The 16,880-nt window shown below is 41.8% G+C and overlaps 1 protein-coding gene across 1 annotated transcript; it reads left to right on the top strand.

Moving 5' to 3' along the window:
* Positions 1-8,923: 8,923 nt before the first annotated feature.
* Positions 8,924-15,653, top strand: LOC139931851 (eomesodermin). The gene is made up of 7 exons (XM_071925471.2): positions 8,924-9,053; positions 10,543-11,213; positions 11,862-12,016; positions 12,526-12,647; positions 13,178-13,336; positions 13,739-13,800; positions 14,274-15,653. Exons 2-7 carry the CDS (start codon positions 10,690-10,692, stop codon positions 15,064-15,066), a joined length of 1,815 nt encoding a protein of 604 aa, XP_071781572.2. The 5' UTR covers positions 8,924-9,053; positions 10,543-10,689; the 3' UTR covers positions 15,067-15,653.
* Positions 15,654-16,880: the final 1,227 nt, after the last annotated feature.

Genomic DNA, 16,880 nt, shown 5'->3' with positions numbered 1-16,880 from the left:
ACTGCCACTCTAATGCTGGACACTATAGATGCACAGTTGCTTGCATTCTTCTTTCCAACCCTCTTCCGTGTTTCTCTTCAGTGTATCTAATTAATTGAATCTCAGAGGTGGGTGGCCTGCCTGCTCCTTTTCTTCTCTTGTCAGCGTCAGAGAGAGATGTTGCAGGTTGAGCAGGCTGACAGCGGTCTGTGTGTGACTCGATGACCTGGGCGGATGTGTCGTCTGGTGCTTTAACAGCCTGTAAACGTTTTCACATGTTCACGGGGTGAGAAGAGTGTGTGCGGCGAGGCTTTGGGAGAGGTCAAACTTGGCCTGCAGTGCTCTCTTGTCATCAGGCCCTTCTCACCTTGCAATAATAGGCTACACAGTACATACACACACCCGCACAGATATGTTAAACCTTCAACATACAGACACACACACACACGCACTCTCCCCTCCAGTCACCTAATTTGCTCAGCTTCCACGGCACCAGCAGAATGTGAATGGGGCTATTTTCGGTGTTTTATTTGCCGAAGATCCTCTCTGAAAAGGTGAATAGCGCTGGAGGTTTGTGACCAATTGACAGTGCTTTTATAGGATCAGTAGGTGTGTGTATGTCTATAATGAATTACACTAAAAAAGGTGAAAAACACACCTCAAAGGATGATGCAAATCAGCATATTACTTAACAGCGTCCTATCGACAGGCAGCATGTTTATTCAATATAGTCTTGTTGATTCACTGCTCTGTGCATTCGTAAGTGCGTGTGTGTGTGTGTGTGTGGTGTGTGTGTGTGTGTGCAACGGGGGCGGGGGTACGGAAGAACACAAGCCTCACGCAGGGGATAGGTGCTAAAATATACAGCGAGAAAAACTCAGTGAGAATGTGACAGCAGAGCAGTAGAGAGGCAGGAGGTTGGTTTGGAAGAGTTGTGTGTGTTAGACAATACCAATCTCTCTTTACTTTGGGTAGAAGTACATTTTCATCAGGATACAAATGTATGGTTTGAAACAAAGAATATGTTTTGAGATGATGACATTGATTTGGGTCTGCAAGCAGTTTAGAGGGCATATAGATATATTTCTTATTTTATCTTTTTGCATTTTTACCAGAATCCAGAATCACAAGGCTGACAATGTGAAGTAAAATATGAAAAATAAATGTTCCTGTCCATACTTACACTGTATGGATTTTAAATCACAAACATCACCAACTTTTTGAAACACTTTTTTTGCCTACTTCTCCATATTCTAATGCCAGCCTCTCCCTAGTCACAGCACTCCTCAAGTACATACACACACACACACACACACACACACAGCACAGGGAGCAAGGAGGCAGCCTCTCAATTATCAAGCTCTCCTCACTGCTCTCAACACCTCATGTTTCTCTGTTAATGACTGGATTAAAGCTCTGATTAAGATGCATTTAACCCACAAACACCAGTCCCCATTCAAATACTATTGAAAAGCCAATTAAAGCAAGCAGGGGCTTCAATTAGGACTGACAAAGGCCAGAGTATGTTAGGGGTGTGGGGGTGAGGGGAATGAAGGGGAGAAGGAGGAGGGGAGAGTTTGTCACTTTAGCTTCTGCCAAAAGCAGAGATTTGAGGCAGAACATAAAAGTAGCCGGCATATCATCTGATGGTGTAGGCGATACTTTGCTAGAATGGAGAGGGGCCATACATTTCTTTCATCTTGGGTGAAAAGTGTCAAATGGGACCAAATCTACGTGGCTGACATAGGAATAAAAGTGCAATATAAAAATGGTACTATTAATAAAAGTACAGTGTAAAAAAAAACCTTACAAAAAAGTCACATGTGAAAACTCATATGTGAATTCAAAGCACATGTGCTTTCTTGGTTTTCACATGTGAGCAAATTTTCTTACGTTGTAGCGTGACAATTTTACTGTTACTATTTCTTTTGTTCACGTGAACTTTTTCACATTTTCACCTGCCATTATATAACCGATATGCCAATATTTGTTTCACATGTGAAAATTTCATTTCACACGCAAAGAGACAGTTCACAGGTGAAAATGTCAATGGGAAATTTCACATGTTCACATAGGAAAACCAGCATGTGTCCAAAAAGCACATGTGCTTTGAATTCACATGTGGGTTTTTTGTAAGGGATATAATGCTCTTAGTCATAATTATTGGGAAAAAATCTGGAAATCTTGTCTTTACACATCTTTTTTGCTTTTACAGTGTTTGAGTGTTTGATGTTGCAGTAAGCGTTGTATTTTAAGTGAATGATAACTTCCAGTGCTTCATTTGTAACCAACCACTCTGCCTCTTGTGAAACTTTCAAAAATCCCCCTTTTGGCCTTAACGCTGAGAAAATCCAACAGAGCAAAAGTGAATCAAGGTAAATGCAAAGGATCAAATCGGAATTTCAGCACTGTTAAAGCTGTTTACCTGCTTAGTATTGATCTTTTGTCATGGTAAACAAGGGATTCTAACTCAAAGAGGCTCAGATTGCTGTCTTCCTAGCCGCCGCCGATTCAGAGGGGCATTTCTACTCCCAAACTTCTAAACAAAGCCGATTAATTAACTCTCTGGCTTATACCTCTGAACCATAAAGAGCTTACAAATTACCTTGGGGGAAGTGATTACAGCCATGGAAAACAATAAATCAATCAATGAATCTAATGAAGCCTGTGTGCCGTCGCTGGCGTTTCGCTCTTACTCTCAGTCATCTGTGGAATAACAATGGGAAGGAAGGGGATCATAGTTAAATTGTTAATCATAATGTGATACCACAGTCAGCAGATTCCCCATATGAGAAAAACATGCTCAGGGTCCTGCCTGCCTGCCTGCCTGGAGAGGGGATATAATGCAGAAAATATTCCTTCCAGCCCACTGGATAAAGGAACATTTTACTAAACAATACAGAGAAGGTTTTTGCTCCTTTGCTATTGCTGTGTTATTTGAAATCATAGACATATTGGATGTGTATGTCTGATGCTGTGCTTTGTGCAAGGGAAGGCTTGTCCACCACATACTAAAGGCAGAGTGTGCTGACAGAGCTATTGGATATTTGGAGTTTCATGATTAAAATGAAGTCACATTCTTAATCTCTCATCAAGTATTCTCTTACTGGATGCAATAGAAAAGATGACAAGGATTCGATAAGGTTCTGGCAGGAATTAATCCCGGATCTACAATATCTATATACAATATACATATATAATGTCTGTATACAATAATAAGAGAGATGACATTCTGCCTCATCTTGACTCCCTATCCCTGAAGGCCAAGGATCATGTCAGAAATCTTGGTGTAATTTTTAACAGTGATCTTTGTTTTAAGAACCATATCAGTAACGTGTGCAAAACGGCCTTTTATCATTTACATAATATTTCTAAGGTCCGTGACATGCTTTCCACTGCTGACTGTGAAAAACTTGTGTATGCTTTTGTGAAACCAGGCTAGACTACTGTAATTCCCTCCTATCTGGATTACCCAAGAACTCAATTACTACTCTTCAAAGAGTTCAGAATGCCGCTGCCAGAATAATAGCACGCACTAGACTGAGAGACCACATTACACCCGTTCTTAAATCTCTTCATTGGCTACCTGCATCTTCCAAAATTGATTTTAAGATCATCTTATTAGTTTTTAAATGTCTTCATGGTCTCGCCCCACCCTACCTTAGCGATATGATAGTGAGATATGTACCATGTAGATCACTTAGATCATCCAATAGCAGTATGCTGACCATCCCTAAAATTAGGCTTAAGAGTGGTGAGTCAGCATTTAGCTACCTTGGACCTAAACTGTGGAACTCCCTCCCAGATAAGTTAAGAGCCACTGATACACTCAGCACTTTCAAGAAGCATCTTAAAACACATCTTTTTACCATTGCTTTTAATTAGGTGGTGGTAAATTGGTTTACATGCATTTAGCGTTTTTTTCTTTTACTTCTGTGTATTTAAATTTTATCCTTTGTTGTCCTTTTTACTATTGTTTTTATTGTTTTACTCCTTTTATTTCTTTGTTTTTATGCCTTTTTATTCTGTGAAGCACTTTGTAAACTGTCTTGTTAAAAGGTGCTATACAAATAAAGTTATTATTATTATTATTATTATTGTTATTATTATTATTATTATATAATGTGATCCTTGATTGATCCCCATAGGGAAGTTCTCTTTTTGCTCCTTCCTCCACAGGGAGGTCAAAGGTCAGGGTCAGATACAGAGCAGCACAACTGGAGCTGGTAGGGGTTCAGAGTCTTGGTCAAGGACACTTCAGCAGGGAGGATGTTTGCCAACATGGGGTTTGAACCTGGGTTGCCTGGTTGAAAGGTGGAAGAAGTTGTAGTTCCATAGATGGGAGCATTAGAAGCAGTGTATGACACTCTCCATTCTATCCTGTTTTTATCATTATACTTAGGCACCTGTTAAAAGGTTCTTAAGGGGATGTGCATATCACTTGTCTCTTGTTGCATGGTCTTCAACACTACACCATCTCTGAGGATCCATTTGATCCCAATAAGCCCATAGCTCACAACTGTTGACCTGAGACCGAAGTGTGACTGTTGCTGGGGGGCGGCTGACATTGGCAGATTGGCGGGCAGGAACTCTTAACAGTACAGATTGGGTGATAACGAGGAAGTGCTCTGAGCGGGCCTCGATTGGCATTGGCTGGAGACTTCTATAACTTGATTTTGGGAGTCATCATGGGTCTTGGCTGCAGAACGCATTTGAGAAGATGAGCCTCCTGTGTGAAGTTGTGATCGGGGGGGGGGAAACTGTCAAGGGCAAAGTCACAGACACTTGATCATCACTGGCATGGCATAGGAGCTCTTACAGGCAGAAAAAAATCATTCTGAGATGTCTTTTACCTTCTTTTTACAGCACATTTGTAAGATTGCAGTGTACATATCCAGGTTAAGGCTGGACTCTAAACCACATGATCAACTGAAGCTGTCTTTCAACTTGTGTTGAGTGTCAACATTTGATTCTCATTTTATTTGTGGACATTCTGCTGTTTGTCTGCAACAATTACGCTGCCATAATGTTGCTTTGTTGGCTACATCTCAACTGAAAAAAGATCCTTAATCTTAATGGGACTAATTGGTAAATAAAGGTTAAATAAATAGGACTTAATCAGCCCCCTGTATTTGCACAGCGATATCCAGACAGATAGCGTCTTCCCGTATAAAGTCATGCAAACAGGATCTCATTAGCGAATGCAAATGAGAAAACACCAAATCTTCGCGGAGAGGCAGAAGTGTATCTCCGTGGGATAGCTGGAACATGACAGCTCACCAACCGCCCCCACGCTGGGCACCAAATGTGATGGTCCGCTCCTGCTGCTACTCTTAACAGGACATAGGACCCAACCATAAATGTAAGTGCAGGGGGGCAGCAGGGGAAGTGGGTCACCAGAGGCCTGCACCTTCTGCCGTTTGCAGCCGCCGCGATAAAAACTGTCTCACTGGTGCCTTTGCCTGTCTGTGGAATAAGAATGCCTGTACCATTGCAGAATCAGTTTGAAGGCCTACAACTACTAATAATGGGCGTTCCAATAACACAAGTATTGCTGTTTCCTATGTTTGTTTTGTCTTAAAAATGAATTCCACAGTCAGTTACTACATTCTTAACTGTTACCAAAGTTTCTATTGTTTAACTAACAAGATACTTGACCAGTCGAGACTACATGGGCACTATGAAACTTTGTTATGGTGTGGTAGAAAAATCATCTTGTACAAATTAAGCCTGTTCTTTAAGGAACATTAATAAAAGGATGTAAGAGTTGCATTGTGAAAATTTTACTTTAACTATAAACTTTCACATTTTAGCTGTGATTTTTCACAAAACTCCCCTAATCCTCTTTGCATGTAATGACATCACATGAAGGGAGAACTAATTTCTGGGTTTTTCAACTAACTTAACATTTCCGCATGATGTGAAGAAGGGATGAAGGCAGCTGATCAACTAATTAACCAGAAAGCTGAGATTGCATTCAAATAAAGCGACAATCAATTAGTTCTATATGTCTTTGGTGCAGATCATCTGAGAGGGCGTGTTCCCAGGAAGGGAGGAAGACGAGGACCAATCAGATCCGTCCACCGCGGTGACATCACAAGCCGTGGCGGGCAGAGTTCCTGGCACGCTTTCGGAGCCAATAGACCTTCTGCTGCCGGCGGGGCGGCAGTGGCCTAGGGCAGCGAGGCGATGGCCAGGTCACCAGCTTTCTCCTCCTGCCTGGCACGGCGCGGCAGGAGGGGCGGCAGGCAGGATGGCAGCGTGTCAGGAACAGCCCTTTAGACGTGTCAAAAAGCAGGCACAGCTAGGGGAAGCTGCTCATCGAGCGTGACGGAGAGAGGAGCGAGACTGGCTGTCCAGCAATACACAGCAAACAGCACTATAGGGGCGTAGTATGGAGGTGAAACAGATACATTGGTTATCTGGTGAGGGGATAAACTGATAGAAGATAGAAATATTAGTCAGTTCAGTTGAGGCTGAGAGGAAGGTGAATGAATTAGGATGAATTTGGAGTTTGGGTGTGTGTGTGTGTGTGCGTGTCTGAAAATGATTTCAGAAAGGAGAAAAACAATTTTTGATTTATGACTGCACTTAAGGGGAAGTGTTTCATGAGTGCAATGCTGTGCAAGCCCCTACCACCGTGGAAAAAAAATAAAAGTGTCAAAACTCCACTTTCTCACTTCTGACTCACTGGTTTTGCTGTCACATCACGAGACTCTGTGTGTGTGTGTGTGTGTGTGTGTGTGTGTGTGTGCATAGTTGCGTAGTTTGAGAGAAAGAAAGAGAAAGCTAGAGAGAGAGAGAAAGAGAGAGTGAGAGCTTCGGATTTCAAATTGATGTTTGAGGATGCACTTCATCAGAGTGGAATGTGAATTTAGAGGCCGTTCACAATGTAGCTGAATATTCATGTGATATTCTAGCCCGCCATATCAATATAAAACAACCCAACTGTAAGAATAGCAGCAGAAGAAACCCCTTTCATGTGGCTGACAAAGGGGAACAGGCACACATCTAAGCTTGCACTTTTCAGCAGGTTTTTAGTTGCAAGCCAATTGAGAAGCGCTGCAGTCTTATAGACACACCAGGATCTATCAAGTCTATTCACGACCTCCTGAAGTAATCAAACAACTTCATCAACTGATCAATGCAATCAGCAGAAGCGTATTACCCTTAGACTGCTTACTGCTCCAACAGTTTACCCAAATAGTTTATTTGCCTAACAGGGTCAATTATTTGATGTGCGGTGTGTTTATTTGAGAGGTGGCGACCTGCGACTCTCTGCTGCCGTGTCTCTTTCACATGCAAACGCTTCCCCAGTAAGCAGCGACAGCTCTGCATCGTTTGGCCTTTACACCGGAGCAGGAGATAGGACGCCTTGAGTGGGTCTTTGCCGTTCAAAGGCGTCCCATTAGCACGCTAATGCGGGACAGTTTAAAGTCTGGATCTGGTTTCCTTTGAACTGAAGGAGGGGAAGGTATCAAGAGGAGAAACAGTCAAAAGATTTGAGGGATTTCTGTAAGAGTCCCCGGCCGTGAAATAGACACCATGGTATTCTCAAAATGATCTGTGAGTTCTTATACTCTGGTAGCTAACCTTAGTGTGTATTGGGAAAATGGGGCACTCATCATACACTCATCATACAATATTGTGCCTTCTAATGTGTGAACCACACAAGGCAGTCAAGAGATAGTGTGTGTGTGTGTGTGTGTGGAAGTTCCAGGGTTAACTTGTCAAGCTTCTCATACAAAGATGCAAAAGGCTGTGCAGAGTATTCACACCTTTTTTTCTGCATAGTGTGTACTCACCCATCAGCCTAATTACCAATGTAATATAAAGGCGGGCAGGATCACAGAACATCAGTGTTTCCCTCAGGCAGGGTGAAAAGGTCATTGAAATATTTAGACCATGTTACACTAGACTCTTAATGGAAACCAATATTAATACAATTCTTTTTGGTGCTTTGGCTGCTCCCCTAGGCAAGGTGTCCCACCCTCACTATTCATTGGTGTACTCGCCTTTTCTCTGGGCATTTGTACATACTATACTAACCTATAAGGCTCATTACCATTAATATATACTGTATGTGATTGGGTAAATGATACTGATCTACCATATATCCCTCTACCCACCATCTTGGTCATCACTACACCAGCCCCGAAACCCATCAAAGACCACAACATGGCAAATTGTGTAAAACAGGCTAGTTCCATTCAGTGTAATGTTCATTATAACAACATTGACATGACAACTGAGGAACCTATCTCTCTGTGTGTCAGCCCCCAAATCTCCATTTTAATTTATAATACTGCTGTTGGAGATATTTTGCTTGATTTTGTGCGTTTTTTAAACGGCTAATCAGACAAAAAGCAATAAAATAACATCTTAACAAGCTTTAAGGCCTACTTCAAATCAACAGGCCACCTTTCAGAGATCCAAACTCATTCATTATACATCTTTATTTCTCTACTTTCTGTTGTAATGGAATAGTTTCAATTTACAGAGCGCATATTCTACTAAGCCTATATACAGGAAAGAAAAATGAAAAAGAACTGGTAATCCAATAATACATTTGACATTTTATACAAATGCCACAGCAAAACTATAAATCCCTATAGGAGGCCCCATAGGAATGTAATAGGGATATTCTAGTGGATGAATCAGATGGAAACATGTCAAGATCAGCTGAACTGGGAGGTACTACACCTCGGTGGCTGTGATGCCGGGTTGGGTTAGCCAAGGATCCCCTGCCCCCCCCCCCCCACCAAGCCCACCCCTCCCTCCCCTCCCCTGGAGACCAGAGGAGAATCTGATAATAGGCTGCTATCTGTGCGTCATGGCCACAAGAAGAGGCACTGGTGAAACCGGGACTCTACTCACTCCGCCTCCACATGCGCTCAGGCTTTATTATAGTCTCTCCTCAGCCACTATAAGACAACATGATGCCAATTACTTGCACGGGCTTTGGCTCGCAGGTTCTGTCGTTTTCTCGCGCGTTGACGCTGTTTTAAATCCGTTTTCATTTATTTTAAAGAAAGTGTCTGTAGCTTCATATTTGCAAACGGGAGCATCGCTTGGTAAGTTTATTTATTTTACTAATTCTATTGCAGAAAATATTGTTTCATTTAACAGTAACCCCGTGTAATAAATGTGAAATTATATAACAGAATTTGCCCTTATTTAAAAAAAAAAAAAAATTAACTGACTGAATTTAGCCTATGGAATTATTTTTAAGAGATAAAGCAAATTGACATCATTCTGTTTGTCTACATCCAAGCACTTTGGCTTTTTTCTGCGACGGGCGTTTACATTTGTTTGTTGTCGCCTCTCGCATCGGACTGTCTGATCTGAGAAACATCACAGGTTTCTTCAAACGGAAAAATAATTGGCCGTTTTCCTTTTTCACATCGGGCATCCCGGTGGGACGCAGAAGCGCATCAAAATTGAAATGAATGCAAATTCATTAACTCTGAATAATTCTATAGGATTAATAGCAACCCGGGTCTATAGGCTACAGAGGAAGTAAGGACACGTGCAGTAGCCTAATATTTAAAAAACAAATAAGTGCACAATAGGCTAAATGTGCTGTTAAATTAGTAACGTTTTGCTGTGTTTGAAAACATAGCCTACCAGGTCAGACTATTTTCAAAAATATTTTTTAAGCACAACAAAAATAATATTTTATCTGTTTTCATCGAAATTCGATTAACACCAGATTGTTTCGAAATGTGTCACCAGTTTACAAGGGCCGGGGGCGAGCTTTCACTTTGGTTTTCATCGTAATAACAGACAAATCTGTGCTTTGCTTCAAATTTGTCATATGATTTACAAGAAATAGGCATATATGCCTGTGTTACTGCGAGGCTATATTTCCCATTCAATATCAGCCTAAAAATCACCAATTTTATCTAACAAATAAGTAGGCCTATTGTTTTTGTTGTTGAGCAAGGGTAACTACCAATGACTATCCACAATATTCAGGTTTGTTCTGTTAAATTACTTAAGTTGTTCTTGTTAAGTTACGATACCAATGTATTTTTCATGTCTATCAAAGATACTGAATTAAAAATAAACACCAAAGTAAAATCTACTGCCACTTGTCAGTGAATTTGAATTAAAAAAAATATAGCATGGTGCATTATGTTTTGTGGAAAATATAGAGGAATAGTAGACTAGTTCTTCTAAATATGACAACATAAAGAACCCAATTGGTAAAAAGAGAAATGTAGAAGAACATCTATGACTCATGTTTTTAATTTGCTACTATGTATACCTATATGCCGTTTTGGTATGAGTGTGCCACGCAAAAAGCTCAAGAAAAAAAATCTGTTGATAAAAGAAAACGATGACTCAAATTAAACGTGTATCATAGATTTCACAGCCACACCCTAAAGACGCCCTCGAAGATCTAAATGAAGATCACTTTAGACTAACAACTTATTCATTTATGCGCAAGTTGCCAACTTGGCACATGATTTAGGCCTTTTAAATGTCGGGTAGCTATATGAAAAATGACTGCAGGCCTGTAGGCTTAATAATAAGGACCTGTTTCTGTCTGGCCTACAGATTTATAGGATGCAGGCAGAAGAAGTCTCAATCAGAAGAAACCTGGCCTAAAAAGACTTTCCACTGAGTCCTGAGGTGGGGAAATAGTCCCGACTGGGATCAAAGAAAGCAACCGCCGCTTGTGACAAGAAGACAGATTAGAGGGCCATGCTCGGCGGCGAGGGAGAGAGCAGCACCTTCCCTTCACCGAAAAACGCAGCGGAGGAGAGGCGCAAGTCTCCGGCTGTGGAGGCGGACGATCCGACCGGTGGCAGCCGATACGCAGAGCACGGGATGGGTACAGACCGGTACTACATCGCATCCGCGGTGACTAAACAAAGCCCAGAAGCGGCGAGCCCCTGCTCTTTTATCCCCTACAGCCCCACCGGAACGGTTTACACCCCGTCCGGCGCCGGCAGGTACCCCGCTTCTCTGCACTTGGGCTCCGTGTTGCCACCCGCGGGGTTCTCCTCCTCCGCCGCCGGCCGCAGTCACTTCGGCCCGGCTTACCAGCTCGGCCAGAGCCCCGGCTGCATCTATCCGTCCTACGCCGGCTCGGGGTCCGCTATCGGCGCCATGCCTTTGCCCGCCGCCGGCCCGGGGATGAGGGCCCAGGTGTACCTGTGCAACCGGCCGCTGTGGCTCAAGTTCCACCGGCACCAGACCGAGATGATCATCACCAAGCAGGGCAGGTGAGGTCATGGGACGAGAGGGACTTCTGGGAAAGAGGGTGGGTGGGGGACTGATGGGGAAACGTGGTCAAGGGAAAGTGAATCAGGCTACCACATGCCCTCCCTCCCTTCCTTTAGTAACTGCCGTCTAGATATGAGCAAGGCACTTGCTAATAATAATAACAACCACTCTAATTCATTACAAGTCTCAAATCAGTCTTGACTTCATTTTTCTTATGACAGTTATTTCCAGTGTGTTGAGACGATTCCATTTGACGGTTCCACTTGTTTCCAGTGCAGAATCACTTCAGGATTTGCTCTAGAAATAGGCGTCAATACAGACAGAATTAGGCAGATAAGACAAGACATTTAGTGAAGAAAATTCTTCAAACAAGTTGATTTTGCATTGGAAAAAAGTGAAACTGGCTCACTCAGATTGGCTGTTTTCTTCACTTGGTTTAGAAAGATTTTAAAACACAAAAACACAATAAAAAAAAAACAACACAATATAAATTATTAGGTTATATTATATAGGTTATTTTTGCAGTGTGGCATCGTATGTCCAAGTCAATGTTTCTGCCTATTGCCATATTTGAAAACAGTCCCCCCTCTCTTTCTTCCTCACACACATAAGATGTATATTACTTTATATTATCTTTTTGTCTGCAGGCGGATGTTCCCGTTCCTCAGCTTTAACATGGCTGGTCTCAGCCTGACGGCGCATTACAACGTGTTTGTGGAAGTGGTGCTGGCGGATCCAAACCACTGGAGGTTTCAAGGTGGCAAGTGGGTCACCTGCGGGAAGGCGGACAACAACATGCAAGGTACGGACACACTGATTCCTCATGCCCACCAAGGCATTCAGTTTGCACAACTCCATCCCTATTTCTAATGAAGATTCATGTTTCCCTGCCTTCCAAGACAATGTCTCTTATTTTTTGTGTGTTGTCCGGTTCACATCCCTAATAGGTTCAAAGCACGTCATTTACGATGCTTGTTGAATTACACGGCAACATGTCCATCTTAACAAGGCATTTAGTTTGAGCTTTAAAATCAAATCAAATGTTTTCTGAATGCAAGTGGGAAACAATTAAATAAATTAATTAAACATGAAACTGCTTTGGGAAAAAGTAAAATTAGGCCTATTTCACCTCACTGGCAGATTTTCTATTTTTTAAGATTCGATACAAGTTTACATTAATTAAGATGGATATTTCTACAGTGCATTGCTGCATTCTAAACCCTTTTCACTTCAGCCGAAAGATCAGTGCTTATACTGAATATACAGGCTAATGGAGCTGCATTTGATTTAGGTGAAACATTTCTTTTCTAGGGAACAAAGTGTACATCCATCCAGAGTCTCCAAACACCGGGGCCCACTGGATGAGACAGGAAATCTCCTTCGGCAAACTGAAACTCACCAACAACAAAGGGACCAGTAACAATACTTCACAGGTAAAAAAAAATGAAATGTAAATTTTAAATACGTTAAAATGTTCTAAATAATTTATATCTCCATTGGACTGTTTTCAAAATCAATTATTTCAAACAAATTTGTAGATTTTCGTTTATCTATCAGCCTGTTTAATTTTTATAGTATCCAATAGTTAAGATTCAAGCACCCCCTCAAATGTTTTGGTCAAATCTCTACGCAGTTGAGTGTAATTCTATTCTTTTGGCATTCAGGTTTTGAAGAAAATACATTTTCAGGCAAAATTATGAAAATAGTTGACATTTTTGAACTGTCAAACTCTCAACAAATCTTATGCAACAGAATGCCTTAAATAATTAGATAATTAGATTTCAATAAATCATATACTAACTTCAAGGTCGTTAAGGCAGAATAATCGTTTTTCCACTTGCAGAGAAACGGCTTTTACGCACAAATTAGCATGGAAAATTAGAAAATCAATCAGTGCTTCATTTTCGTTCAAATTAACTAATGAAGTTATTTTTTTTATATATATATATATGTATATGTGTAGATGATTGTCCTACAGTCACTGCATAAGTACCAGCCCAGGCTGCACATCGTGGAGGTGACTGAGGACGGGGTGGAGGACATGAGCAGTGACGCCAAGACTCAGACCTTCACCTTTCCAGAGACTCAGTTTATAGCTGTCACTGCCTACCAGAACACTGATGTAAGCTTGCGTTCCCCTGCACTCCTTTACTATGCCTTATAGCTCTGTATATAAGCTGCAATATACTATCCATATGTTTCATAAGTGTGTATTCTGCAATAATGATAGGGGTTAAATCCTATGTGTGTCCTACGTGTAGTTAAGAAACTTACTCATGCATTTAAATTTCATAGAAGCTCTATTCACACTATTAAATGGATATGAATAACCATGCTTCCCTTTTTGTAATGTTTATCAGCTATAATTTGCTGATAAACTCCTTATTATAGCCTATGGTAATAATGATATTTCAATAGTTTTTGAACAGCATGCTCCTCTTTTGCTCTTGTTCTCTCTAACCCTGTGGTAAATCTTTACATATTATTACATATTATTTTTTTCTTTCATTTTGTTTTCTTCAAGATTACACAGCTGAAGATTGATCATAACCCCTTTGCCAAAGGATTCAGGGACAACTACGATTCGTGAGTACCTTGCTTCTTCATGCTTTATCATGCATTGCTCATCACTAAAACAGTGACTATAAATATCACATTTTCAAAACACATATTTACATCAAATGCCATGTTTCAGCTGCAACATAAATTTCACTCTAGTATTTTTATTCTAGTATCTACTGCCTTAACTTTTATTTCATATGTGTGTGCTATCTTTTTGTAGAGACTTTCTTAGTCTATGTCACCTGTTTTTCAGCTATACAATGCCTTTGCTCTATGCAGGGGCGGACTTAGTGATTTGGGGGCCCTAGGCAAAGGCAAGCATGGGGCCCCCTGAATCCCATCCCATTCCCTTTTTAATCCATTCTTTCTACCAATTACCTAGAAGTCGAGGCTGAGCAAAGTATGCATGCAAGGGCACTTTTTGTTTGTTTTTCCTCCCTACATAGGTAGCTTTGCCTAATGGTAATATCACATTCCTTTGTGCGTGTGTTTTCCAGGATGTACACCACCCCAGAGAATGACCGCCTCACTCCGTCCCCGACCGACTCTCCCCGCTCCCACCAGATCGTCCCGGGCGCCCGCTACGCCATGCAGCCCCTCTTCCAGGACCAGTTCGTCAACAACCTCCCCCAGAGCCGCTTCTACAACAGCGAGAGGGCCGTGCCGCAGACCAACAGCCTCCTCTCGCCGCAGACGGAAGACGCGGCCGCAGCCTCGCAGAGGTGGTTCGTTGCCTCCATGCAGCAAGGCGGAAGCGGAGGCGGCGCCGCCAACAAGCTAGACCTGACGCCGTACGAGGGGGAGTACTCCAGCACCCTGATCCCTTACGGCATCAAATCCTTGTCCATGCAGACGTCCCACGCTCTCAGCTACTACCCGGACTCTCCTTTCGGCACCATGTCGGCGGGGTGGGGGTCCAGAGCGGCGTACCAGAGGAAGGTCACTCCCGGCCTGCCTTGGTCGCCCAGGCCCAGTCCCACCACCGGGTTCCCAGAGGACTCGGACAAGGACAAGCCGCAGCTGGAGGAGGAGATCGGCGGCGGCGGAGGCCTCGTCTCGGCCTGGACAGAGGTGCAGCCGCAGGCCCTCGCCCTCGACAAGGCCGAGTCGTATTCGGCAGCCTGCAAGCGGAGGCGTTTGTCTCTGAGCGGGCCGAGCGCGGAGAACTCACCCGTTGACATCAAGTGCGAGGACTTGGCCTCCACCGCCGCCAACGGTAGCTCCTACAGCAAGGAAAGCTCCTCGTCCAAAGGCATGGCGGGGTACTATTCCTTCTACACAAACCCTTGACTGTGCTGTCTCTTGAAAGATTTGGCCTCAGTTTGTCTTTGTTAGAGTTTGGGAGAGTTTTCTCCCCCGTATCCCCAAGCCACCACCAACAAGAAACAGATTCATGCTGTCATTTTGTTTACCATAAAGAACTGTGCTCACCCAGAATTTGCATTGGTTGTGGTCAGTGTTCTTTTTTCTTTTGTGATGATACTGAAAATATTTAAGGTCATTGTCAAGGAAACAAGAAATAATTAAATGAAAAGTCATAAGGTATGTGAGTGGGACACAATATGTAGGCATCACCCTCCTGTCATTTATCCTTAGTCCATCTCTGTCAAGTCTCCAGGACATTCAGTTCCTGATAAACAGCCCGTCAATGTGACTGTATTTAACATTTTGGAAAGTGCCAAAGCATTTGTTTGAGTTGCTCAATTTATTTAACAGTGTTATGTACTGTATGTTTCATCGTTATGCACATTACTGTATCTGCCTTTACACTGAAGTATTGCGTTTACAGATTAACTTGTAATTTAGTGAAGGCTTGTTGATATGACATTTGCGCACTCTTTAATGTGAGGTTAATATGCTGTATATAGCTGCGTTGCAATGTTGAGAAATTTGATAATAAAAGGCCTATGTGTTCTACAGGGTGTCTGAGTGGTTATTTTAATTCAAGACATTTTTGTCCTCCTGTAAATAGATACAGCTTCATACACTGTATATATAATGAGCATATGGTTAGTGTGTAGCCTATATTTAACATGGCCATTTGTTTGGAATATAATGGTTTATGCATTGATCATGCCTATAATTACTCACAATTAACACTCAGTGCTTTACACTCAGTTTACTCCACCTTTTTTTTTTTGCAGAATAGAGTATATCCACCTTGTTAGGCTGACTTAAATCTTTATGATGTACAGTAAATTCATAGTAAACATCCTAGGAAATAGTATCAAAGTGATGCAAGGTATATGAAGACATTGGGAGGGATAAAAGACTAAATGAATTATCTTGTGAAAACATGATTGATTACTGTTTATATTCATGGTTGTTTGCCTCTTGATGATCACTGTCTGCCTGTCATAGTTATCAACTCATAAAGAATGTACTGTAGCTAAGGCAGTTTGTTTTTGTGGACTCTGTCGCACTCTAGTGGTCAGCTATTGCACCTACATCTATTACAAACTACACAGTACCGTGTGCAATTTGTGATGAGCTTGTTTAAAGGAATAATTTAATACTTTCATGTTCTGCTCCCCCATTGGTGTGCATCTGTCATGACAGTAAGTTAAATCTGCATTTCATCCCCTGGTTCGACATTAACATGACCGATAACAGTGGAGAGTGTGAACGTTTTATATTTATTTTATATGTATGTAGGCTCTATATGGGTGCAGAATAGGCTATGTATCATATTATTTCACGTTCTCTGTTGTGCTTATGCGCGAAAATAAGTTCATTTAGTGTAGTACTATAGTAAAACAAAACAAAAAAAGTTTAAAAAGTAAAAGTAGTAGGCCTACCCCTTTGATACTAATTAACACTTGCGTATTTTAATTCCCAACGTAGAGTAAAATGTTACAATTCTGTCAGGACATCTTTATACTGGAGTAAAAGATTTGGATACTTTAGCTACTAAAGAAGAGCCTCCCAAATCCATCGGCTCAAGAGGATTGATACAAGAAGACATACAAAACAACAGAACTCCATATAACATGCACTTTATCAATCCAATACATTACAAGGTTGCCATGTTTGGCGCAACCTATATAGTAATCTTTGTCAAATCCAGCGTCATTGGAGTTAGTACTTGTTTTCACAGCATGGTT

This window comes from Centroberyx gerrardi, chromosome 12 (assembly GCF_048128805.1).
Source record: "Centroberyx gerrardi isolate f3 chromosome 12, fCenGer3.hap1.cur.20231027, whole genome shotgun sequence".
Lineage (NCBI taxonomy): Eukaryota > Metazoa > Chordata > Actinopteri > Beryciformes > Berycidae > Centroberyx > Centroberyx gerrardi.
Note: the sequence above shows the minus strand (reverse complement) of the source record. Positions and strands in the feature narration are given on the sequence as shown.